Below are 27,080 nucleotides of genomic sequence, written 5' to 3'. Positions count from 1 at the left end.
TGCATACGAGTGGCTGTGCACAGAGCTCTGGGAAGTGCCAGTAGGGTCTCCTTCCTCCATGGGCTTCCCCATAAATAAACTTTAAACTTTTTACACATTTAATCAACTTCCTATTTTCATTTTCAAAACAACATTCTGCAAATACTCCTGTTATACTACAAACTGCAGCTCACAATTAACAGATATTATTCTGAACCAAATTGTTTTTTTTGTCATTCTGAAAAGTTTATTTTTCATTTTGGATCCATTTTGATGGCATATAAGATAAAGGTAACACAATAACTAGAATAGATAGGCTATACTTCTATGAACAGTAGCCTAATCAGAAGCTTTAGCTGAGTCCCTGTAAATCTTTTGAACTGTAGTACATATTAAGAACCCTCACTTTCCAGAAAAAGAAGAGCTTTTTTTGGAATTGGTTCAGCTGAGACAATGAGGTGTATTTTTCTTTAGGTAGATAATAGAAGATTTTTCTTACTGACTGGTAGAGAAATAAGTAGTGCTAATTTTCTTAGAGTTTTGTCCGATTTCTTGATGGAGGGGATTGGAAACCTGTGGGGATTTCTCCTCTGCCTCTTCCTAAGCAACCCATGGAGATTTAATTCTGAAAAAAACTTTACAGCTCTGGACAACAATTTTTTTGTTTGCTCTTAACATTGTCTAGTGTTTTCCAGCTATTGGTTCAGAGAACTACAGTCTTTCCTCTGCTTTGGAGAGACAAATGAGGTCACCTAAAACCATTGTCTGTCTTTTGCTTGGACTATTCTCCAAGTTTTTTCCATAACCTTTGTCCATGAGCAAGCTTGTAGTGCATGAACACTTTAGCAGTCATTCATATTTTTATCATGATTGATGGCTGACTCTTGGTTTTGCTGAGGAAATAACTACTAACCTATTTGCTAAGTTTCCAGTACTATCTGTTTTATTCATATTTCCTTGAGCATTATCTATCTGTTAATTTCTCTTATATTCTTTATTCCCTCCTTTCCTACCTTTTATCTTATGAGCTTATTTTAGAGTGATATTATATTTGGACTACAGATTAGCATTTGAGAGTTAAGAGTCATGGAATCTGTTCCCATTTCTGTTGAAAAACTTAATTTGACCTTGGACAACTATTTTTTTCCCACTCTAATTTTAGAAGAGCTATAGTTAGGTTTGTCTTGCAAGGGAGCCTTAATCAGTGGTTGTGATGTCCTTTACAATAAAAGGTTCTCTGCTGGAGAACAGTGGCATTGTTTTTTCTGTTTTCTTTCTTTTATACATTCCCCCTCCTTTTTATTTTTAAATTTTTAGTCTTAAACTCACTCTTCTTTTTTCATTCCAAATGTATTAGAACTATATCAAGAAACCCCTGCATAATTTAAAAGCTATTACAGAGTATTTAATTTGCTCTCCTGATTAAATGTATTGGAAAATGTGGCAAAAAATTTGCTTTCTTCACATGATAAAATTAGATTAATGCATTTGTGTAATACGTAATAATTAAAAAAATTTATTTCCATATCGTATTTTTCCCTTTGCTTTTCATGCTAGTCCATATACAGAGGATCTCCGGTTTGTACAATGTTTCTATCTAATTTTTATTGTTCTTTCCGCTTGATATTAAATATGTTTTCTACAAGTAATAGCGTGCAATGGTCTTAAAAATCTTTCATTGCCTATAGCTGTGCTTGTCTGAAAAGTGAAATTGCATCATTCAATGCTTGTGGTTTTTAATGAAGAAACTTTTTGATTGCAGAACTGTATTTAAGATATAAAACCTATTTGAAAGGCATTTCATAATTGTTATTCTTTTTGTGTGGTAATAACACATGTTTTCTTTCCTGTATAGATTAAGCTTGTCAACATAAACTCAACTGATATCGCTGATGGCAGACCTTCTATTGTGCTTGGCTTGGTGTGGACCATAATTTTATATTTTCAGGTACTACGTTTCTTATACTTCAGTGTAGCTTACTCAAATAATGGTCCAGATCATCACTTCATAGGAACTGGTGTAGTTTCAGTCTTTCACCATAGCTAAGTCACTTCATAATTAGCTGAGGATCTGCTCCTGAAAAAAGCAACAGTTGATAGTCAAGGTGTTTCACATTGAGTAAAATCAGATACTTGTCTTTAGAGTAGATTGGTCTTTGCCTAGAATGGAGTTCCTTCATCACTGAAACATATTCTTCTACTTTCTCTAAAGAATACAACAGAGCAAAAGAGGAAAAGAACAGAATTGTAGACTGTTGTTACAAGTATCTTTAGCAACCTCAGTGATGACTGTGCTGTATGTCTAATTCCAGTGCACTTGGTGTCAGACAGTAATTATTGTCAAACTACACATGTAAAAATGATGATTTCACTGGGAGATGCAGATATTTACAAGGATAAAATTTAGCTGCAAATGATGTAGATTGAGAGAGGGTTGCGTTTGTAGAGGAGAAATCATTTGCATTCTATTGAAGCTAGGTGGGAGGGAAAACTGGCTTCCTAAATCCTGTGCATATGGGTTAACAAAGTGAGTCACTGCTCAACACTTAAAAAACCAACTAATTTTGTTGCTCTTCTTTATGGAGTGCTTTGGCTCCCTTGTGATGTAACTTCCATGTCTCAGGCATGCTGTTCTCCTTAGCACCAACCACTGTGATGCCTTAATAGGTTAGATCTTAGAATAATAGTCAGAATGATATTAACATTTTAATTTGTGGCTCTTTCAGATGAACAGAGAATAGTATGCTTCTCAGACTTATTGAAACTCTAGTTCTCTGAATCAGTTTTATTTGGGTCATTTTCTGAGCTTTTCTTCAGTTGTCACGGGCAGATACATCATTTTAACATGAATGAAAGCAGAAATGCATCAGAGCTGTGGTTCTCATTGTGGCAGACTCATTCTGGGATGTGACTTTTGATTTTAAGTAGACAACATAGAAGATCTTGCAGCATCCTCTGGATATAGCTTTGTTATTTTAAAGAACTAAGTTGTTAGTTAAGTTAACGTTCTTAAAAGACTTAATGATTTTCATTTAATGAAAGACATAACTGTCTTACACGCTCGACAAGCACTATGAAAGCACTTGCCTGCAGTTGCAGTACATTCACTATTTCTTGACAAGGTGCCTCTAAGAAAAACCCCAATTGAATTTATGCCAAAACAGTACAATAGTAAGTAATGAACTGTGCAGATGAGATCACTGAGGTCATTGCCATTCTTTAATTGAATGAGCTTCCTTGGAAATTAGTGGATTGTTTTATAATTTGAATTCAAGCTAAATGTAAGTCATTGTCTCCTATTTTGATGGTAATTTGTCATAATAGATAACATGACACACTTGCATATTGTTCTAGCTGTAGGGTGTCAAGTCAGTGATTGCTAAATGCCTTGTAAGACCATCACCTGGGCACATAAATTAGCAGTTTCGAAGCTCCTTTGATGTACAGAATGTTACTCATAGCTTGGCCCAGCTTTGTTTTGACAGTTGTATTAGGAAATGGTTAAAGAAACGGGTGTGAATTAACTACAAAGAGTCCATTAACATTTTTTTCCCTACAGATCGAAGAGCTTACCAGCAATCTCCCACAGCTGCAGTCCTTGTCTAGCAGCGCTTCTTCTGTGGAAAGTGTTGTCAGTTCAGAAACTGCAAGTCCCCCAAGCAAACGGAAGGTGGTAACCAAGGTCCAAGGAAGTGCCAGGAAGGCTTTATTAAAATGGTTACAGTACACAGCAGCAAAGTAAGTAACTTACAGATTAGCTTATTTTATATCTTAAGTGCAAACTTTTTACTCAGATTCTAAGCTCTCTCAGTCAGGGATCCTCCTTTTGCTCTGTAGTTATATACCTTCCTATATATGTATATAGGAAGTAGTTATGTACCTATGCTCTGTAGTTATGTACCTTCCTATATATATGTATATATATTTATATAGCACCTCACCATATTCTCTTAGACAACTGAGGCTGCTAAATATTGCCACCATACAACAATTAAAGAATAAGTAATGATTTCCATTAATTTTACAAGCAATCGTATTTTATAGTTTCTGACTAAAGAATGGGATTATCTCTGACAGAATGAGGAACTGAAGGGGAATGAGATGCCTGAATGACAATGTATTAGTCCTGATGCCAAAACACTCGATGTGACACTGCCAGTCCCACACTGACTTAGCATTCCTCAGTGAGAGCTTGTAGAAGCACTAAATTCTGACACTTGCTGTTGAAAGGCAAGTGGTGAAAATTATGTATCTCCTTCTGCAGTTTTTTGATACAAGGGACATAATATTACAAAAAATGCCCTGAATTGTCATTCTTTTTAATCCAAGTTATTTTTCAGTTATTTCTTGCTATCTCTTGTTAATTTGAGAATCTTCTAATTTATTTGGTAAGATTATCCCACATTTTTTTCTGCTGTCAGCTGCAATTTCCAGTTGTTAAGAAACAAAATGCAAATAGATTCATAAATGAAACTGTCAACTTTATTGGAAAGAGTAGATAAAATGTGTTGAAAGAAGCCTAGTGGAAGGATAGTACACTTTGCCTAGTCCTGCTTCACATAGTAATTTGCAAGGGCTAGCTCCTTAAAGTCTCCTTAAAGTCAGTGAAAGCATTTCACTGATCCCAGTGAGCTTTGAATGAAACCTTCACTTAGTTACTGTTGCTGTGAACCTCCCAATGGCAAGAATACCTTAGTGCCTAAGTGTGTATATGAAATTATAGTATCATTCATGTTTTTGATATGAACATAAAGAAATTTGTGTGTTATATTTCCCACTAAACAACAGTGATGTCACTATTCATGCTTTCATTTAAAAAATAGCAGGTTAATGCAGGTTTGGTTTGGTTGGGGTTCTTTATGGGCTTTTTTGGTGGGGAGGGAGGGTTGTTTGTTTTTGGAGGGTTTTGGGGGGTTATGTACCTAATTGAACTGCAGTAGTTTTAATTCAATGAGATTTATAGGGAGTGAGAGAATAGTGAATGAAAGTGCGTACATCCACAGACTCCATGTGTGTCATACAAGAACTTTGAGAACCTTGGTGAACTTCATTTTTTCAAAATACCATTGACTTATTGCCACTACCAAGCCCACTGCGGACAAATAGAGCATGTATATGACAAATAACACTTGGATCTTCAGAGGCAAAAATGAATTTATGTAGAGGATGGATGGAGCTGTAGTAGACCTGAATAGCATTACAGGAAAAACATATGGTTTAGGTTATATGACGGGTAACCACTGGGTGGAGCATCATGTTTCCTCTCCTATTTCATCTAGTCCTGATGTTGTTGATAACTTCTTTTTTCTTTCATATTCTTTAGGCAGGTTGGAATTGAAATCAAAGATTTTGGACAAAGTTGGAGGAGTGGTGTTGCATTTCATTCTGTTATTCATGCTGTCCGCCCAGATTTAGTGGACATGGAGAAAGTGAAGGGAAGGTCAAATAGGGAAAACCTGGAAGAAGCCTTTGCACTTGCAGAAGCAGAACTAGGAATTCCAAGGCTCCTTGATCCAGAAGGTACCTAATGCATACTTGAAAAAAGTTTGAACTACTTACATGGGTTCAGTCACATGTGCGAATTCACAGTGTTTAGAATTCAATTAGCATTTTGTGCCAGTCAGCTAAAATTTTAATATTCCATGTTCTATACTTGTCTAGATGTGGATGTTGAAAAGCCAGATGAAAAGTCTGTCATGACCTATGTAGCCCAGTTTTTGAAGTACTATCCCGATCCTCATCATACAGTGACTGATGTGCAGGAGAATGATGTAAGTTTCTATTTATCATGAATGGGGGCTTTTAAAGTAGTATAAATGCATTTTATAACTTTCTTATAGTTTATTATGTTTTCTTTTGATGAACAGTTCAAGTGAAAAACAAGTACAAAAAGAAAACTGGGAAAGATTAGCTCAAAATAAAGGCACCAGTGTTCCAGATGCTTACTAGTAGATGAAGAAAATAACATCTGATCCTGCAGATGTTTTTCTATTTTCAGGAATAGTAGTGCCAAAAAAGAACAAAAACATTTATTGTAGGTAGTAGCAAACAATGGATCCTAAAGTTCCTTGAGAAGTTTTCAAGCATAACACCACTGAGATTTCAATAATTTGTTACCTAAAGCAATGTGTCATTTATGTTTCTGTCAGACAGCGTTTCTGAAAAAGAACAAGAATAGTCCAAGAAATTGCTGAGGTACAGTCTTTGGGCTTTCAGACTTGAGAGGTGTTTACAATTTTGACACATGTTCCTTTCTGTTTACACTAACGTTTACTATTTGCTATAAGGAATTGTTTACAGTCATGTTATTTGCTTGGGATTTGATTTGTGTATTGGCTTTGTGTATTTGATTCTAGTGCATTGGCTTTGCAGTGGTATGACTATACTCAGCAATGCCAAGTTATCATGACTCACTTCCTAGTCCTTATCATTTGCTTTCTTCATGACAAACACAGGAAACACTGCTGAGACAATCTGCTCAGCCCCAGCAAGAAAGAAGAAGCAATTTTTGTCTGTGTTTCTTTGCATTCCCTACAGAGAGAGAGAAGAGTTTTGAAAGGAGTGATTCTCCTTCCTTATGGCTATATGTGGCTAAGGTAGCTGTAGCTTTGCTGTTTAATTCTTGTGTCTGAGCACTGGAATTTTTCATTTTGCTGTCTGCAACATTGGTCTGAAGACATACGTGTGCCAGTGTCGCAGCATTCCACTGAGCAATGGGGCTGCTGAAGCAGACAGAGTGCGTACTAAAGCCTCATGCTGTGACCTGTGGCAGGCTGAGGCAGTCTTGTCATCTCCATGCCATGGCACACAGTGCAGTTTCTGTTTCAGTTTTGGCCAGGTCTGCTGCCTGTGCTGGCATTGGATTTTGAGGAACAACCTCACTACCTTATCCTGAACTTTATGTAGAGATGATGCAGAGGAATGCAGGACTCAGCCACTCTATGCTCTGCCTGCCTCTGGCTGTACCCACAGAGATGGTAGCCCAAGTTATGAAAGAGGAACTAATGAGTTTCATCCAGAATTCCAGCTAAATTAGTAGGAAGCAAAACAACACAAGTCAATTTGACATGTGGACATGCTGATCTCAGAACCACTTCGTTCTGAGACATTCCACTAGCAATCCGGATAAATGTTGGTAAAACTGCTGATCTCTTGCATGTCACACTGTGGAAACCAGTAACTCTCAGATTCTGAGAAGAAAGTAAGAGTTTGACATTGCACTAAATTTCTAATGTCATTATTCTTTGTCATCTTCCTAGAGAAGGAACTGTAGTCCTTCTTACTGACCTGGAGTATCCATGTCCATCTTTACATTATTTGTTTTATTATTATTAGTTTTATTATTTAGGATAGGATTCATCCATCTTTAAAATCTGAAAACTAGGTATTTGCAGCATTCCACCTGTAGTCTTCAAGAGATAGACCCTTTCTGAGATGGCATCTTTCTTAAGACAGTGTCCTAAATTATCTTCTGGAAGCTCGTATTGCAGAGCATTTCAACAGAGTTAAAAATGAGTCAGATTAATCCATTCCTTAGGTAATAATAGAATAAAATGTTGGAAGTTGATTAAAAAGAAATCCAGACATGCTTTTTGGTTTTGTGACCAGCATAATTCCCCTATTTTTAGCCTTTTTGTCTTCCTCCTGAAGTAGAGAGGAAATAAATAATGAAATATTTATCTCTCAATAGTAGAATCCAGGTACCTGGGAGAGATAACCTTACAAGATTCTTATCCCTTGAACTCTTGGGGTACTCTTAATTTCTTGTTTTCCAAAATTAAGGACTTCTAGGTTATATTCCACCTGACATGTGTTAAGTGCTTGCTGTAGAATGAGTTGGACAGTAGATGCTAGATACAACTGGTTTTATCTATCTGGCAGAAAGAACTTGAAGCGACTTTTTCAGTTGCAGATGCCTAAATTTAGTGAGAAGAATCCTGCTTCAGAGTGAAGTATGTCTGAGTGATTATTGACAGGGAGGAGGAGGGCAAGAGGAGATTTCTAACCCTCTTCTCCCACCCTCCAGCCAACTCAATTGCCTCTGTGTTTCCTCAAGATGTGTTGTCCACCCAAATTCCTGTTCATCTTCCCTCCTGATTCAATGCTCAGTTTATAAAGAATTTGCATTGAAAGAACTGGAGTAATGATTGAAGCTTATCCCTTATTTGTGGTCAGAGAGAACAGTTATTTGCATGTGCATTTCCAGAATTAAAAGCTATCTAATATCTCATGCATGGACCAGCTATGAACATATGTGAACTTGTGTAGTCAACACATCTTAAAGAATCACAGTTACTCTAAGGTAAGTAACTATTTTTTTCAGATAAAATAAATCATGTAGTGACAAGTAACCTGGAAATCAGATCTAATATGAAAACTACTTCACTAGACATGATACAGGCACATGAGCTTGATAATAGTTTTAAGTACGTCTTGTATTCCTACATGTGTGGCTCTCATTGTTCTCTCTGGACTTTCTGCCTGCTTCGCTTTATTTTATTTTGCCTCTTTTTTTTTTTTCCCCTGCTTCTCGTTTTCCCTATTGTTTCTTATTGCTAGGAACTTCAAGCAATCTCAACTTTTGTCATTTCTTTTATGAAATTTAAGGTAAGGGTATATGCTCCAGAATAATTGCTTGAATTGGACCTCTCATGGTTGTTATATTTTTTCATCCTGCACTTGTATGACTTTAGATTTGGGGTTTTTTTATGTATGTTGGTTTGCTAGCCTTAAGTTAATCTTTCCAAAAAAGCAGATAGGTGACCATGATAAATCTAAGTCTGCTTTCTTACACGAGCTGATCCTAGCAGCCTAATGCTTAACTTTGTAAATGACTTAACAGAAATATTATAGAAAAGCAATAACTTTCCTATAATAGAACTCAGACTGTGCTTTTGGTTTTCTTAAATATAGATATAAACCTGAAAAAGAATAGATTATATCTTGATGTTTCTACACATCTAATCTCATTTTAGATTAGATGGATATTTTTGAATGTCTTTAGGTTTATAGAGTAGATACTAGAGTATGATTGTGTACGTGGTATATGTGGACTGTGGGTTGGAAGGAGAGCATATTCATATGTAATTGCATGCTATACACTGCTCCTTTTTTCACATAAATTAAGATATTTTAAAATATATACTTTTTAAATCATCTTGGACATTTAGACACCTATAATTTTCTGGTATTAACTGAGAGAAGTTCAGAAAGCTAACATGGAGTATATGAAATGAACATTCAGAGGTGAAACTGGAAGACTGCAAAAGTGAATATATAATGAAATAAGTAACAGGTGTCACTGCAGTCAGTCGATACTGTTTATAGTTTGACATGTATAGTTTGATACAATTAATTACCCATGTTCCACACTCGTGGGGTTTTTTTGGTTGGTATAGGGTTTTTTAAATATATATATAAAAATAGATTATTTTAAAGTACCTATGATCAAGGGTTCATCTCACATTATGTATATCTAATTAGTGATGTGCTGAAGTAAAGATTAATACTGATAGCAAAATTATTCCTATATTCTCAATCCATTCAAGTAAATTTGGGCATCTTTAATGGGACCTTATACCTTCTTAGCATTACACAGCCTCAGCGCATTGCTTCTTAAGCTGGAGAAGATTTGAAGTGGCTAAAACTCTGTTGATTTCCTTATCATAGTATAAATTTAACTATAAAGAAAGCACACTCCCTCAAAGTATTTCTGATGTAAAGTCTTTCTCTTCTTATGTTCTGACGAGCAAGTAATTCAGAAGGTAATCCTGTCATTTCTGACATCTTTATGCCAGCAGAGTTCCCCAATGTAAGAGGAATTTTCTGAGCAGCAGCTGCAAAAATAGCTTTCTGAGCTCTTCCATTGATTTAGTCTACTTTTAGAGATAGTCATTAATAGCTCATCCCTGAAGGTGATACTTGGCTCAGCATTCCTCCTGCATCTGTGATACTGTTGTCAGTGAATGAGTTTCAGTAACAAATTTATGCATAAACTTTTTTAAAGGGACTTGATTTTCCCAGTACATATGCAGTAGAGTAGTTCAATGTCCCTGAAAAACAGGTGACTTAAAGTTTTTTAGATTTAAAAGTTAATATTTGAAAATTTCATCACGCCTGTGCCTGAGAATTTGAACAGCTCACCTGGTTTATAATTACATACTAGAGAACACAAAAAAGCACTCCTTTTCTGGTCTACGATTAAAATTCTCATGATATTTTTAGCTCTTCAAACACTATAGTATTCTGTGTTATGTAATTTTCAAATTAATTGTGGCATATCAGTTAATAAAATAATGTTTTGGCTTTGAGCCTGGGCTGAAAATTTTCTTTGTAAAATTAAATTGTAGCCCCTTAATATACTGGAACTCATAAACACTTTTCTCTAATTCCCTTCTTTGATGTTCTTTGTCAGTTGAGTGCTCCAGTTCTGTTAATCTCTGCGAATCAGGGAATATTCATAGAAAGGCGTCAGGATAAATTAATACCTTAAAATGCTGCTTGGAAGTAGCATGCTGAGTGAGTCACAGGGTCTTAGATAAACTCAAATAAATGTTACCAGAGATCAATGATCCTCATGCCGGGGAAAGCTCAGATAGTTATAATTATTCTAGATAACTTTTGTTTGATGGTTTACATTCTGATCTGTATGCTGCTTCAGATGTGCAGGCTTTAGAAAATAGTTTACATAGCTGTAAGGATGTCCTTTTGATATTTTTTACTTAGAGTAAGAACCACTAAGCCCTAACGAAAATCTTGTTTTAAGAATGATAGCTCTGTGGAGTGTTAATGACAAGTGCCTTGGTGGGTTTAAGTAAGTGAATCTTTTCTGTTAGTTACCCAAGCTGAGATTTTAAAGTGCTTTAGTATCAACCAAGGACCACAGAACCAAATTTGCAGGTGATAAGTGATGCACTGAACTGCAAACCTGTGAAAATGTATGAATGAATAAATAAATAAAATGCTTATCATGCATTGTTGCAGTGTCTTTAACAGCATTCAGTTAGACCATTACTGAAACACCTACATCTTCTAAAATTAAATATATGTCTAATTAACTCGTTTAAAAAAATTACAGAAGACTCAATGCCACCTGTTAACATTGTCTTTTCACTTAGTGTTGGAGAAACAGTATATGATTTAAGAGAGATGAGGCTGTTCCTGTGTTCTTTACCTTCAGGTACCATAGAGGTATTCTTAATCCCAGTGATAGTCTATTTCAAAAAGATTTGGTCAGAGCCAGTTTCCGCCGTTATTGAATTTCCTGTGATGACAGGAACCTTACAAAATACTTATTTTGCTCAGATTACTGTATGAACAGTTGCTGGCACACTGATGCTCTTTCAAAGTCTTACCTTAAGGAGGTGCTTCTCAGCAATATGAATGTGAACCATAGAGGAAATGGCTGTTTTAGAAAACTAAACAGTGTTTTAGAAAACTAAATTTATAGTGTGAATTAAAAGTAATATATGCAACATTGGGACACACTTGTTCTCTTACTGAGGTTAAGAATATCTTACTGAAAGTTTTAGTTAGTAGGATTGTTACAAGATTTTCAGTCCATTAAGATGCATAATTTAGTATTGCCTTGATGGAGCTGGCAGCTAAATACTAATAGAAATCTCAGTGGTCTCGCTAAAGTTATAGATTCTAAAGAATAGAGTAAATTTAATACCAAAGTTCTTTTTCTGATGGTGGAATGAGGTAAGATTCTCTCTTGCTATATTCTTCTTGTTTGGACTGGACAATCTTAAAGGTCTTTTCCAACCTAAATGATTCTATTATTGTCCTCCTAGGGGAGTAGTCCTGACTTTGCTGTTTTTCTCAAAGAATCTTGATGTTATTTTCCCACACACAGACCAGAAGAGTCATCTTCTTCTCTATATTTAAATGGTTTGAGAAGTTGGAAGTGCTAGGAATTCTGGCTTCTTGAGACACGATGTGCAGTCAAGGAAAGCCCAGTATTAGAAATATCTGGAGCAGGAAAGTGTTGTATCTATCCTATACTGTTTCTCAGGTGTCAGCTTTTGTGCATCAGAAGCCAGGAGCATAAGTTATAGTGAACTTTGTTCCAGCACAGCTGCTTAATACCTCACTGGAACTACCTGGCTATCAAGTTGACAGCTATATATCTGTGATTTTTGCAACAATTGGTTGTGCAAATTCTGTCCAACCAAATACCGCTGTTTTGAGTAGAGGATCAATAAGAGAATTAGTAGAAATACACTAAAGAAGGATTTCTTTCATATCTGAGGAACCTGTCCTTTCCTTGGCTGAAAGAGCAGTAGCTCTATGCTTTTTGACCTGTTAAGGGAAATTATATTTTATATATTTGAGGCAGCTTTCAAAGAAAGGAATCATAATGGCTCCTTTCCCAAGTCAGGATCCTTAAAAGACAGTACTTGGTTTCTTAAATACAGGGCAGTGACTATTTTTTTTTTGTCCTGTGGTCCAGTTTTCTCTCATATAATCCTTAAAATTTAATCACTCATTTTAGGTGATTAGCTTATATGATGGAATATTGCATTTGTTCACTGTAATAGGTCTGTTTCTGGCAAATTTTACAGGAGTATGGCTACTTCGGTTTCAAAAAGTAGCTTCTGATTAACAGCCAACACATATGGTTCATTGTTTGGAAATCTGAGATGGACACTTGTGTCCTACTTGATCAGGCTGCTTACACAGTGCACAAAATACTCTCTGTTGTCTGCTAACCTTCACATACAACATGCTCACAAACCTGAGATTTCCTGTTAGTATTTTTCTGTTGACCGCCAAGTCACTGAATTCTGCAGAGAACTTTGCAGCCTTACGAAGCAGCAGTGCCATGACAGACTGAAGTGTTAAAGGAAAACTGTAAAACAAATATGCTTTTCTTCAAAACCATAAAATGGCACAGAAGCAAAAGAAACTGAATACAATTGGGTTTTCTATATTTCTTTTCATTTTCCATGTAAAATATTTTGCTAACTTCTGACCTTGGGAACTTTATGTCAAGGATTGCCCTGGAGTTGCTCAGAAAATAATTTCTTTTTCAGCAATAACAGACTAGCAAATAAAATGTTAGAAAAAGATGAAAAAATCCTCTCCTGTCTCAGCTTAATTAACTTTTCTTGAAAATTGACTTTGCAAATCTGTGGAAGACTAAAATTAGTTATTAAGGTATATTAAAAGGACTTTGTGTTAATATATCAGATGAGAATTGCAAGTAATATCTTGGACTCTGCATTGTCCCAGTTTGTCATGATTTCACCACTGCAAGACTCATGTGTAGTTGTTGAGTTCTCTTATACTCAGGAGTTGCTTTTCAGTTAGGTAAATGATAAGAAAATTGGGTCCAACAGCTTTCACTACAACTAGTGACCTTGACTTGCTATAGAGATGTTAATTTCTGGACTATATCTGACACCTCTACTACTAATAGGCTGCAATGGGTTTTTTTTAATGTGTGATTGTACTACATCACAGAAGGAAGACAGACTGGTGCTGAGAGACCTGAAAGTGTGGGCAGAACAATTTGAAAGAGACATAGCCCGAGCACAGGTGGCAGAAACAAGCTTACAAGAGAAATATCAGGTAAGCAGCAGGGAAAATTGTGTATGATAAGAAATTATTGACATTATTATGTGTAAAAGTACTGCAGTATTTTATGCAATCTGTATATATGTGAGTCAATGTATTGTTGTTTAAAGAAATAAGGACACAAACTGTCTTACCTTTATTGGTGGAGGAATTATAATGTCAGAATCAGCTTTGCTACGTAGGACAGTGCACAGATGGTTTGCCTAACACAGAGCTTTTCCTAGCAGTGTGAAGAAGAACTGTCCTAGTTAGAAGTGAGCATGTGTCTGTGCCATCCTTCCAGATCCTGCATGATTTAGCTCAGATAGGAGGTATGTCTGAAGTCTGGATGAAGTGACAGGTGGAAAGGACAAGGGCTTAGAGCTTTGTTTTTATCCCGTCTCTCAAAGGTTAATGTCTAAGTCAGCAATACAAATTTTGGCCTAAATTTTCTCCTGAAGCTTGACCATTCCTAAAAGCAGCCATTGTCCTAAGTAGCACTAATTCGATTTGCCAGTTTATCTGGTAGGTTATTATTTCATTTCATATAGAGTTCAGGCATCTGATTACTGAAGGGAAATACAAAAGTCCTACCTATATATAAGTAATAAATATACAAGTAAGTGTGGAAGTTTAGTGCTACCCCTTCATGAAGGATTAGGACTTCTATCAGTACAAAATTGTCATAGGTTGTAGTACTCCATAAATGTTGAAGAATTTAACTCTGACTCTGTACTACATTGATGTGATTTTCTCTTTGCAGTCATTTAAGCATTTCAAAGTACAATATGAGGTAAAAAGGAAACAGATTGAACTTGCAACCCAGTCATTAAGGAAAGATGGTAAATTATCACTCGATCAAGCTATGGTGAAGCAAGCATGGGAAAGAGTTTCTTCCAGGGTAAGTTGAAAATTATTATGCTATGTATTTTTTTATTAAATGAAGGATGAGAATTTAAAATTGTTTAGACATCCTTTACTATTGATTTTATTAGGCATTGGGAACCTAAAAGTGGACTAAATTTCTAGCACTGCTGTATTATTTTGCATTTGTTTTGAGAATATTAACTGCACTACCATCTTCAATATTGCTCAAAGATGGAATATAAACTTTAAGAAAAGGACTATACTTTGGGGTTTCCCTTTAATGAAAAAGTGTTAACCCTGCTTAGTGAAGTTTAAAACGTGGATAAAAAGAAAAGCATGCACAATGCCCCTTCCAAACCCAGTGTTCTAGTGCAAATTGCTAGTTATTTGAGAAATTCTAATATAACATTTTTTTAATATAACTAAAAAAACTTTCTGTGTAGTACTGAATACTTTATGAATAAATGAGACTTTAATTCTATTTTTACCTGTTTGCAATAGTAATAAATTAGTATTAGTATTTGTGATAGTAATTTTGTACAATTTAATGAAAATCCCTAGCAAGTTATATCATTTGTCCCAAATAAGAAGTTATTAAATCATTATTACTAGTGCATATTCATAGTGTATATATATATTTTTTATGTCATATGTTTAACAGAGGATCTGTTTAAAAATATTCTGGAGTTCTCACATAATTTGCATTATGTTTTCACTCCCATAACTGGGATTGCCGATAAGACACTGTATTTTACTGCCATATTCTCGCCTCCACAGTCCTTTGAGATTCATTTGCACCTTACATATATAAAATATGTTCAAAATAGAGATAAAAAGATTTTATTCAGGAGCATGAATTAAATTACATTGCTGGACGAAGGTCTTGCATCCCTTACTGGGCCTGTTAACTGTTGAAATTCCAGATCTTTAGCTTGTCAGTTGTTCCAGTTTATTTGTGGTCATTCTGTAACTCCGTTTCCCATTCTGAAAGGGAAATGCGTGAATCAACAAATCCTTACAGAGATCTTGTTGCCTGTGAGAATGCTATAATTTCCAAACTCATGTGGAGTAGTGTATCTAGTTTTATGTCTCAAACGTACTCTGTTATGTGGGGTTTTGGTCTTACAGTATAAAGTCCAATTTTCATCAATGTATGTTTTGTATAATTTAGCAAGGAAGTAATTTCAATCCTTTTACTTTTATTTCCTAGCTGCTTGATTGGCACATATACCTTGATAAATCTCTTCCTGCACCTTTGGGTACCATAGGTGCTTGGCTCTATAGAGCAGAGGCTGCTCTGAGGGAAGAAGTGACTGTTCAGCAAGCTCATGAGGAAACAGCAAATACAATACACAGGAAGCTTGAACAACATAAGGTAGATGTACATGCATTCATTCTGTGCGTTGCACTTCATTGTTTCCACAGCTGTAAATGATCCATACTATACAAAGATTATTTCTAGTTTCTGTGGGTTGTGTCATCCTAATGGTGGCTAAAACCACGTGTCTTGTCGTGATGACCTGAACCATGATATCCCTGTATCTTAAAAGCAATATTCAAAATTGATTTTGAATGTTCCTGCTTCCTTTATCTGAAAGATACCAGGTATTAATATTTTAATTTCTATGTAAAATTCTGAAGGGAGCTCATAAGTTGGGTGCATTGTTCAACCAGTAAGAACTTACTGGATGAAACAGGAAAGAGGGAGAAAACCTACTAACTGTGTTGATATCACTGCAGGGGATATGCATGGAGGAGAGACAATTAGAATAAAATGTATTTTCATAGGGTTGTGATGACAGATAGCATGATAGCCATCTGTGATGGCAGATAGCATGCTGTGGTAAACAGGAAACTTTTCCAGATGAATTTAAATAGCTGTACCATTATTCTTTGCTAAGTCCAAGTTCTCATTTAAAATCAAAACTGTGAAGTTTGTCTGCATTTATGTAATATGTATGAGTAAAATATATTGGTGAAAAAATAGATTTGTGACATGATAAAAGAAACTGAACCAGTAAATGAAAGGGAAGAGATGGTGTAGAGAAAGGCAGTACTTGAGGCAGTAAGTCTGTATTGTTTTACATCTCTTTTTTTCTCTGTCACTACTATTTTAAAATTTGATTGTAAATTTGTTATTTTTTCTGTTTAGGGTATGGATGGGGGTTTTGTATCTAAAAGTAATGTTGTATAATGAAAAGCCAAGAAGTTTCATGGTCATGTGATTACTTTTTATTAGAACAATTTCAGCTCTTCTAACTTTAGAAATAGCTAATAAAGTTAAACAATATTAAAATCTATGAGGAAGATACGGGTTTTTTCAGGGTCTAGTCTCTCATAATGTTGAATTTCACTAGCTTTGTTATTAACATCAACTGTTTAGGGATTCATAGGATTTGGCATTTGTTTTAAAAATAGCATGTCAAACCCTCTTTTCTCCTTAGAATGTGAACACTATAGACCTCCTTTGATACACTCATAAGAATGACAAAAGAGTGTATCCTAAGCTGTGTTTTATTTGCATCAGAAATGCTGTGGTGAGGAATTTTTGTGCCAACAAATAAACTTTGATTTAGGTTAATCTGTGCCAGGGGAGTTTTCCCATGAGAGTAGGATAGAAAAAGCTTCAAGAGAAGCATGTGTAATTATATCTGCTCCTGGAGTTTGTTTTGTTGCTCAGATTTGAATTGATGAATCCTAATGTGCTATTGGATAGTACCAGAAATGCATTAGTGTATTTTTTCCAGTCTTTGTTTCCTTGTTTCCTTGAGATTTGTTTGTTTGTTTGTTATGGTTTTGTTCAGATGACATCATCTCTTTATCTTTGTTTCATCTGACAATGGGTTATTTTAGTGAACTTTACAGCCTATGGCCATTTTGAACTTAGTACAAAACGTACCAGCTTATTTGGACTAACCTCTTGGAATCAGGCAAGCACTTCAGTTTATTTTAGTTGATATTGCAACAATGATCCAGAAATCAAGGTCAATGTCTATGCTTGTTGAGGGTCATTTTACAGAGCAGAATTTCATTTTATGAGAACACTGTATATAGCTTTTCATGGGCTTCTGGATGATGCTGGATGAAACTACGGTTGGTTGTTAGGGGGGATGGCAAGGTCTCAAATGCAGCTGAGATATTTGTTTCAAGTCTTTCCTTTATGTGAAATTATATTAGTCACAGGAGTTTTCACCGTGGTAAAATCAGCACATCACTTGCATCTGAGAATGACTAGTAAATTTCTCTTCACAACAAGGTGTTGGCTGAAGTGGAAAACAATGAAAATGCAGGCAGGTTGATGGTGATAGTGGGGCCATTTGGTGAGCCGAGCTAGAGAATTACCATTGATTCCTCTTGTGCAAACACTGGATGTTGGCTGGGGAGAAGCGCTTCCTTGGCACAGAGGAGTAAATAGACATGTATGATCAATACAGAAGCCTGCATTTTGTTCTCAGGTGAGAAAAGGGGAACCTTGTATTATCTCCTTTGCTAGCAGGCTTCTGAGCACTTTGTGCCAGCAGCTGTCCGTATGCAGTAAAATACCCACCATTCTATTCCTCTCAACCGCTCGCTGGGGACTTGACGTGTTATTGTTAACAGTATCTCTTCAAAGAGTGCTGCCAGTCATTCATTTTAATATGTAATCTCCAGGAAGCCGTTTGAAGCGGTGTTGCTTAGTTACAGTTGAAGTGTGCTCTGCTGTAAGGTTTTCGCTGGTACAATTCATATTGCAGGAATACAGGTCGCGTACCACATTCTGCATTTGTTCGTGCAATATTGAGAGAGAAATCCTGAAATCTTTTGATGGTGAGAGAGTGAAAAGTTTACTAAATATTGAACATGTACTTATGTAAGAAGCTAGAGATCTTCTGCCTATATATAGAGGAGTAGATTAGTTACTAAAAATTTTAATCTATACTTACTAAAGGTTAGTATCTGTTGGAAAGATGTAAAGAGAAATTTAGCAAGATTATGCTGTTGTGATGTGAGCTTATTAACAGACTGCATTTTGGGGATTATTTAATACAGTTAAGAGTTTGTTAAACCTTTGCAGTGCATCCTCTGTTTTAAAATCTTCCATAATTGTTTAATGTAGCTGTAACAGAGCTTCACATAAGGAGTTCCCTGTGTAAATGTTCAAGTTGATGTAAATGCTTTTGTGGTATGCATAACCTTGCATGCAAATGTGCGAGCATGATCAAATAGTTAACTACACTGAGTCATCAGTGAAGGCTTAAAATTGTGCTTATTAGTTAGATAGCCTACTGTGAGCCTTTTCTCTACCTTCCTCCCCCCCTCAATTTCTCTCTCTTTCTTAAAATCAAATCAGGATCTGCTGAAAAACATAGATGGTCACAAAAAAGCATTCCATGAGATCCACAGGACCAGGTCTGTTAATGGAGTGCCTGTTCCACCTGACCAGTTAGAGGATATGGCAGACAGGTAAGGCTTTCAATCTGAAATTAAAAGCTTCTGTGCATGAGGAGGAACCTGTTCGCTTTTTAATCTGTTGATGTAGAAATTACAGTCTGGTTATGTTTCTCAGTGATTAACTGAGATGGATAGAAAAACCTCCTAGAATATTTATAAATATATACTGAAAAACGTGATGCTTTAAAGATTGATGAAAATCAAAACAAGCTATGAATTTTGGATGGGAATACTTTCACTCTGTATTGATTCTGTTATTGCTTGTCCCTGGAAGAAGTGTTATATAACAACAACCAGGATGCATGTGAAAAAAAAAGAAAAATTACTCTGCAAAACTTAGTAACAGATGTAAACCAATGATTTCTATGAATAAACAGAAATATAATTAATTTGTTGTTCAAGAGCAGTCATCAGAATATCATCATACATAATTCAGTGTTTGTAGACTGAATAAGGTGAAAGATTAGAAAAATATTGGAACTGTAACTAAAGCTTTCAGTCTCTCCTGCAAAAATGAATATTGCTCTATTTTACTACAGTGTGATTTGTTTTATAGGTTTAATTTTGTTGTCTCCTCATCTGAGCTCCATCTGTTGAAAATGGAGTTTCTGGAACTGAAGTACCGTCTACTGTCACTCTTAGTCCTTGCAGAATCAAAGTTAAAATCATGGATTATCAAATATGGAAGGCGGGAGTCTGTGGAACTGCTTCTTCAAAATTATATTGTAAGTTGGGGTTGTTGTCTTTTTATAGTTATTTTTGAAATATTAATATTTAAGTTTTCTAGAAATTAATAAAAGAACACAAACAGAAATAAGATTTGCCAACCATCAACTTTATGACTGTATTCCTATGGAATATGTTTTCAGAGGTGAATCTGTCTTCCCCATGGAGGAACTTTAGTCAAAGACTAAAATTTAAAATTATTCTCTTTGCACCATTTCTTAAGAAAGAGAAACAATGTCCCAAGTGCTAACTGTTTGATGATTAATTTAGCAAGCACATCTGGAGGTTCCAAATCCTAGAATTTTACTTACTTTATATAGCAGTTCCAAAGAACTTAATTTCATCTTCTTTTACCACTGCAAAGATGTACTTTATAGTGACTATACACAGTTTAAGAAATAGAGTAGGTTTTTGGCATGCATTCCCATACAGTACTTTTTTTTAGAGTCTTCCAAATGAATTTAAAAAAAGATGTTATTCTGTGTACCTCTGTCTACTTGTTTAATATACTGTACCAATAGGGGAGTCATTTTATTCTTTTAAAGAATGGGTTTTTTTCTTGTTCTACTCAACATTAGTATATTAAACCCATTAATTTATTTCTGTTCTGGAAAGAGATTGCTCCAGCCATATACCATGTTAAGAAACAGAAACTATTGACTTACAGGAGTTAATTGATAAGTTGTTTTCTCTCAGTCTTATGCTGCTGTATCTTTCTAAATTCACGTGTGCAGTGCCAAGTGGTAGGTAGAAAGATACTACTGCTGCACTTCCATGTTAGGATGTGAGGGATTCTTTCAAAAGCAGGGCTGGTCTAAATACTTTTTTCCCTTCTGTCTAATCCATACAGTGAAAATTGCATGAGAAAATTAAGTCTAGAAAGAATTCATACAGTTATAGAACCATTCAGAGCCAGGTCGATGTGTAGAGAAAATTATCGATGCCCCCACTGCTTTGTAAGGGAACTTCAAACTCAGTGAAGTTCCTCTACACAGGAAGAATTTCTGTGTTTAAACTTTAGCAGTTAGGGACAAATAAAAATTCAGGAGTTGGTTTACCCTTTTTTTTAGGCAATCTTTGCAAAATTCAGATATTCCTTGAAATAGCTTAGTCTGCTAGAGTGATGTGCAATACCTAGGACTTACAGTCCATTTGTTTATTCTGTAAGACTGTCAAAAAAACCTACAAAAGTGACAAGGGATATAATAAGAAAATGGATAGCTTGACTTTTGGATTGTTTTTTTATGTCACTTTCTTATTTTTTTGCTTTAAAATGAACATCAAGTTGTTAATTTGTGTATTAATTTGCAGTTGCCACAATTATTCTTGTGATTCAAACCACTAATGCGGAGGTGGTCATTAGGGAAAGAAAATGCTTCCTTGTATCGTTTTTGAAACCACATAACATCAAAATGAGAAAATAGGGACAGGAAGATAAATATATCTCATTTTCATTCTTGATGACCTTGATATCCGGGTCCTTCAATGTGTCCAATGATGGAAAGAGAATTTATTTGTTTTGACTTGCCTGGCACCGTTTTTCTAGGACCAAGAGCCAAGTGTAACTCTTTCAGTAGATTAGGAGTCTTATATAGGAAAGCTGTATTCAGTACCTTATAGTCAGTGACTATATTAGCAGGAGATAAAAATGTAAGTCTGTTTGTCTGCCAAAGCAGACTGAGGAATGTCAGCATTCTAGGAACATGCGTAATTAGGATCTGAGTAGAACATATGCCCAGAAAATATTTATGTACTCTATCTTAAAAATAAAAGTGGTGTTTGTTACTTCATCTTATCTTCTTTTCACCCATCTGTCATATACCAGAAGTAAAGGTCAGCACAGATTGTACACCATCAGCCTGAAGAATATACTGTATTAAAGTCTCAGCTGTAATGGAGATACTAGGTAGAGTTATCCATGGATTTTAACCCACAGAACTGGGAAAGCTGTTTATTTTCTTCAAGGATTCTTGTCAGATGGGAGACAATATTAATCAGTAAAAACATCTATATTTAATTTTTGAAAATATTTCCAGTAACTCTTGAGGTCAGTGTTATATGAATCATTTTTACTTGCATGAAGTCTAGGAGTTTTTAATTCAGTTTAAAATGTCTTGTGTGGGTTTGACAAAATTGAAAGTCAGGAGTTTGTCACATAGTTCATGGTAAAGTATGCAGTTCTTTATACATGGCAGATTTTGTTTTAACAGGAGAGCAGAGAAAAATTCTTACTGTTCTTGACTTCTGGTTTTCTTGGTTATAAACACATTTCTAAATTACATACTAGATAACTGTGATAATTTGACATAGTAACTGTCAAAGGTTTTAAAATAGAAGACGTTTAGATATATGCTGGCTGGCAAATTATTTTTTAAAACATTTTTTATGTTATATAATATGGGTTCGTGAACACACAAAATCTAGTTCTCCTCTTCAAAATTCATTGAACTTTTAACTTCATTTGAAACCTGGTTTTGCCAGTCACATTGGTCTATTTTTGCCTATTCTGGCATTCCAAAGCTTGTATAGACATATGTGGGGCACACATTCCTTAATTTTGTAATCTGCAGATGAGGAGGCTTGGGATGTAGTATAAGCTACAAACCATTCCAAACTCAACCTTTCTCTCCCTTTTGTAACAGTGGTAATACAAGATACAATATGCTTGCATAATACAGAGCTGTAATTATATGTTGCACTTAAATTAACATTTCTGAAAGATGTTAAAAAAGGTCAGTGTCATTTGCCATAAGAAATAAAGAGGCATAAATATCATAGGCATAACTTTTTGACCAAAATTTTTTCAGATAATTTATTCATCACACTATAACACATTACACAGCTAAACCATTACTCATAAAGGAAAAACACTGTGTCACACTTTGGACAAACAGCATCTCTTTGTACAGGGTTTCCATAATCTTATTTTTGCCAGTTGCAAAGGAGGTAAAGAAAAACTGACGGATAAGGCAAATGTTTTTTATCTTTTAAAGTGTAACCCGTCTTTCTGCAAAGGCTTAATACAAGAACAGTTTTTAAACTTTAACTGGGTTTGATTTTTGTGGTGACCTATATGAAGGAAATTTTCTCTTCTATTAAAATTATTCCACTTACATTTCAGAATAAAACAGTTCTCATTATATAACTTGTAAGTTAATTACTCAGTTTCTGCACATTCTAGCTACCACATGCTGGTGAGTTTCAGCAAGTCAGCCATTAGCAGCCTAAGAAGCCTTTACTTTCTGTGTGGAAAGTAAATAAATCTGTATTTGTAACAATATACTCTGCTGTAGCATTAATTTGAAAAGGTGAAATTTGTATACTATTTTATAATTATGATAATTTAAATATTATTTTATAGTGATGAAAGATGAATGGAGGAATAAAGAAGTTAAAAGTTTTCATCACTATCCTGATGTAATTTCATGGAAATTATCCTTATTCTTAATACCTACCTTTATTTTGTCTGTTGTATTTTTTTCTTTTCAGTCTGTTATTGAAAATAGTAAGTTCTTTGAGCAGTATGAAGTTACTTACCAGATCTTGAAAAGAGCAGCTGAAATGTATGCCAAAGCAAATGGCTCAGGTAAATGTCTATATTTCTTTTGTCACTGCAAGAGCATTTTAATCTCTTTAGGGGTAAGTGTCCTCTAAAAAGGTCTCCTAATACTTGTTTCGTCCATGCAGCAGAGCTGTTCAGCAACAGCAGCTGCAGGTCACCAGAGACTACAGCCTCTGGTAGCAATTTCACATATTCTATAACGTGTCACCTGGTCCAGAGCAACCTGCCCTCCTGCTGTTAGATTTCCTCCTGCAGATTTCTGAATCTCCAGAGGGTGATCATGTTCTGACTTCCTCATAGGAGAAGTCTATCATCCATGCTAACTTTTGGATTGTTTCAGTGTTGTTGATTTGGGCCAAAAGTGTGCCAGAGACCAAATTAGGAGTAGGGAAAATCATGTTCTGGTGCCTGGAAATGCTCCCTGGCTTGGCTTCATTTACTAGAAAAAGACAAATAGAGAGTTGATCCCAGTATCATTATAGTTGCAAAATTATCCTTTGATGTATTGAAGGTTCTTCATTAACTTTGAAAACCTATAAGAGGAACTCAAATGGTAGTTGAAGTATGGATATACATGATAAAAATGTGTAGCTGATTCAACAGCTGCCTTGTGTCATTCCTGAACATTGCTGAGTTCAGTGAGAATTTGAGGGCAATATTTGACCTAGATAATTACAGACACGGGGTCACTTTAATCTCTGCTGACAGTAATGTCTGTGGAGGATTGCTGCAGCTTCTAAAGGGGACAGAAAATGGATACCTTTGTTTGTTGAGAAATTTAAGTTGATAGTGATACCCAAATTTTACAAAAGTAAATATTTTTTACAAGATATTCTTACAAAGAATAAGAGTCACAGATTTATTCAATGCTATTAATAAAATCCAATAACAAATTGCTTTCTAAAGGACAAGTACTCACATATATGAATTCAGCAATAGCAGTGGAAATTAGAGGACACCTTAGCTAAAAACTGTTTAAAATATCTATATTCTGTGTATTTTATGAAGTCTCAGCATTTCCTTGGTCCTTTTTCTTCTCTGTTTTTTTTCTTCTGGAATGAGGACACACTTGTTCCTTTATTGCAATGTGGAAAATATTAAAAATTAAACGGCAAAAATCACTAGCAGTTTAATTTCAAAGTTAATGGAAAAAAATGATCAGAATCTCATTCCATACTTTTCAATGCAGATATAATATGCATTTTTATATAATACATTTCTTATTTTATGCCTCTTTAAGGTAAGTTTATCCCCTGATTTATTTTCTTGTGGATTTGAAATGAACACCACACGGAATATGTAGTGTACCTGTTTTAATTTAGCATTCATTTTATGTACTTTTCTCAGTCTTTAATTCACAGGTTTAATTTCTCAGTCATGGTTTTGCACTAAAATTGGGCTGTGAAGTGAACATAAGTATATAAAAGCCTACTAAATCAAAAGTTACAATAAAATATAATTCTCTGATGAGAATGGGCAATCATAACATGAAGTTAAGCTTTACAGAAATAATAATAACCAAAATAATCAGTGTCTTTCCTGTATCTCAGTGGAAGAAGTTGAGAATGTGATGAAATTCATGAGTGATACGACAGCTCAGTGGAGGAACCTCTCAGTAGAGGTGAGAAGTGTAAGAAGCATGTTGGAAGAAGTAATTGCTAATTGGGACAGATACAGCAGCACTGTGGCAGGTCTGCAAGCTTGGCTGGAAGATGCTGAAAAAATGCTGAATCAGCCTGAACATTCTAAAAAGGTATGCACTAGTAGCATATGTATCTGGTTATTTTGTAAATTAGGAAGTGGGATGTGTTTTTGCATTTGCTTAGCTTGTTTTGTGAAATGTCATGCAAGAGCAAGAGATTTTTTCAGATTTTCTATACTGTCTTCATTCATCATAGGTATGTCAATGTTTGCTTGTATGGGATCTACGTAGATACACACAATGAAGGAAAGCATCATCTGTGATAACATGGTTAGAGTCACCTTTGACATGAATATAGGGCAGCAATATTGCTCAGAGATAAGAATGTTACATGATTCACTTAAAGGCAAATACAGCTCTTAACACCAAAGTGCATAGTCATGGCCTACCTATAAAGACACTTGAAGAAAATTATTTTTTCCTCTGGTTTTTCTACCATGTAGATGACAGATTTCAACATTCATTGCCTTGCAATAATATTAATATGTATTGTTATGTTTGATGGGTAAGTAGTTTTTCCTTACCTATTTCCCCAGCATTTTAAAAATCTTTAGACAAATTGTTTTGGGAACCTGCGGTTATAAGGATATTTTTTCTATTTTCTTTTATTGTAGAGTACTGAAGCACTAAGATTTAAATTTGTGAACCTTCAGTAATGACCCAGATTGACTTGAATACTCCTGCATTTAATAGGTGCTAAATTTGCACTCAACCCCACTATAGAAGATATATTGCTCTTAACAGGAAAGTAGGGGTTTTGTAGGTTGTAAGATGAAAAATTGACATCAGGTCAGGAATGAGCATTTCATGCTGTATAAAGGAAAAGTATAATTTTTGTTAAAGTTTGTTAGTTTAAACTGATGTAAAATAATGGAATACACTTTTAAAATAAAAATAAACCTGTGAAAAGTAATAGTCTGCCATAATATGAATACAAATAGTTATTACTGATCAGGAAGGATGATTTCAACTGATCAAGGTGATCTTAAATAGTGGTGTATGTTTTATGTGAGTAACTGGGCAGTGTTTAAAATTAAATACTCTTTCCATGAATATGAATAAAATCAAAACATTTACTTCTCTGATCAGATCTATAACTTTATTGTTATATAACTTATATATATATGTCATATATACCCACAGAGTATATACTTGCTTCAGATTTCTAACGTATCCAACAAGTAATTCTTACTATTCTGATTAAAAAAACCATGTTGGAAACCTTAGACGTGAATGCGGTATTCTTCCCAAAGTGCTAATTTTTTCTTAAAATTACATTGGCTCCAAACTATTAAAGATTACTGTGGTACCATAATCTTCCTATAGACTGAGATACATATTTTAAAAGTTACTTGTACCTTTAGTGTTGAATCTAGCACTCCACAACAATAATATTCACATAGACAGTTCCAATTTAGCAGTTTTACTATTTGATTATTAGAATCAAAAGTAATTCTTATGTTGGTTTGTACAATTAATAGTCTTACAGCCATCGGGAAAAGTAGGTAAAATATGGTAACTACTGTTTGGAATATAGCAGAAAACATTTTTAAACATTTCAAAATATTTGTTCTGTAAATCCACAAATATATCAGTATATGATATGATACAAATACAATACAGAGTTTCTTGTTTGCAAACCTCACTGGTATTATTTAAACCCACTATATTCTATTCTAGGGAAAGGCCATAGTAGCCCTTTACCATAGTGTCATGCTTTCTTCTTCTTTTCATTATCTCTCATTTCAAGACCAGCACATACCACTGTTCTTTTTGGAAAAGAAGGTGGCCTGTTGGCTTTCTCGTAGGCTTTTGTTTTCAGAAACATTACTGTGAACCTGTAGCAAAGATCTTGCAAAAAAAATCTGGATTTTTCAAATTGCTCCTTCTACAACTGCTTTGTTTACTTGCAGTACCTCTTAAGCACTTTCCATAATAACCTCATTGTAACTGCACTCTCCCACACTTTTCTCACACATCTTTATCCAAAAGTTTTCAGAGAGCTCTTAGATCTCATGTAGGACTTCCTTAAAAAGAACTGCATTGTTTTAATTGAGCACAATACCTGCCAAACTTGTTTAAATTTTACACATGCTTTAGGTTGACTCCTGAAATGTAGAGAATCCCCAGCAGAGTCTGAGGAAGGTAATGTTTTGTGGGAATAAGTGTGTGGGAGCAAGAATGTGAGTAATTTACTCCATGTGCTTTTTTCTTCTTGACCTCTAGTAAGCCTGACCATTGAATGGCTGACCA

At 35.0% G+C, this 27,080-nt stretch overlaps 1 protein-coding gene across 1 annotated transcript in view; it reads left to right on the top strand.

Annotated features, from left to right (window-relative positions):
• Window positions 1–27,080, top strand: part of SYNE1 (spectrin repeat containing nuclear envelope protein 1) — a 291,013-nt gene that overhangs the window by 55,990 nt on the left and 207,943 nt on the right. The window contains exons 5-16 of the mRNA XM_029962721.1: window positions 1,537–1,557; window positions 1,835–1,927; window positions 3,539–3,717; window positions 5,303–5,499; window positions 5,641–5,750; window positions 13,447–13,554; window positions 14,303–14,440; window positions 15,617–15,781; window positions 18,737–18,849; window positions 19,394–19,562; window positions 23,053–23,149; window positions 24,676–24,878. Coding sequence (XP_029818581.1) covers window positions 1,537–1,557; window positions 1,835–1,927; window positions 3,539–3,717; window positions 5,303–5,499; window positions 5,641–5,750; window positions 13,447–13,554; window positions 14,303–14,440; window positions 15,617–15,781; window positions 18,737–18,849; window positions 19,394–19,562; window positions 23,053–23,149; window positions 24,676–24,878 — 1,593 coding nt within the window. The remainder of the gene's footprint in view (window positions 1–1,536; window positions 1,558–1,834; window positions 1,928–3,538; window positions 3,718–5,302; window positions 5,500–5,640; window positions 5,751–13,446; window positions 13,555–14,302; window positions 14,441–15,616; window positions 15,782–18,736; window positions 18,850–19,393; window positions 19,563–23,052; window positions 23,150–24,675; window positions 24,879–27,080) is intronic.

Source organism: Manacus vitellinus, unplaced genomic scaffold, assembly GCF_001715985.3.
Source record: "Manacus vitellinus isolate BGI_N305 unplaced genomic scaffold, ASM171598v3 scaffold_4_pilon, whole genome shotgun sequence".
Taxonomy (NCBI): Eukaryota; Metazoa; Chordata; class Aves; order Passeriformes; family Pipridae; genus Manacus; species Manacus vitellinus.
The sequence above is the reverse complement of the archived record's forward strand: the minus strand, read 5'-3'. Positions and strand labels throughout refer to the sequence as shown.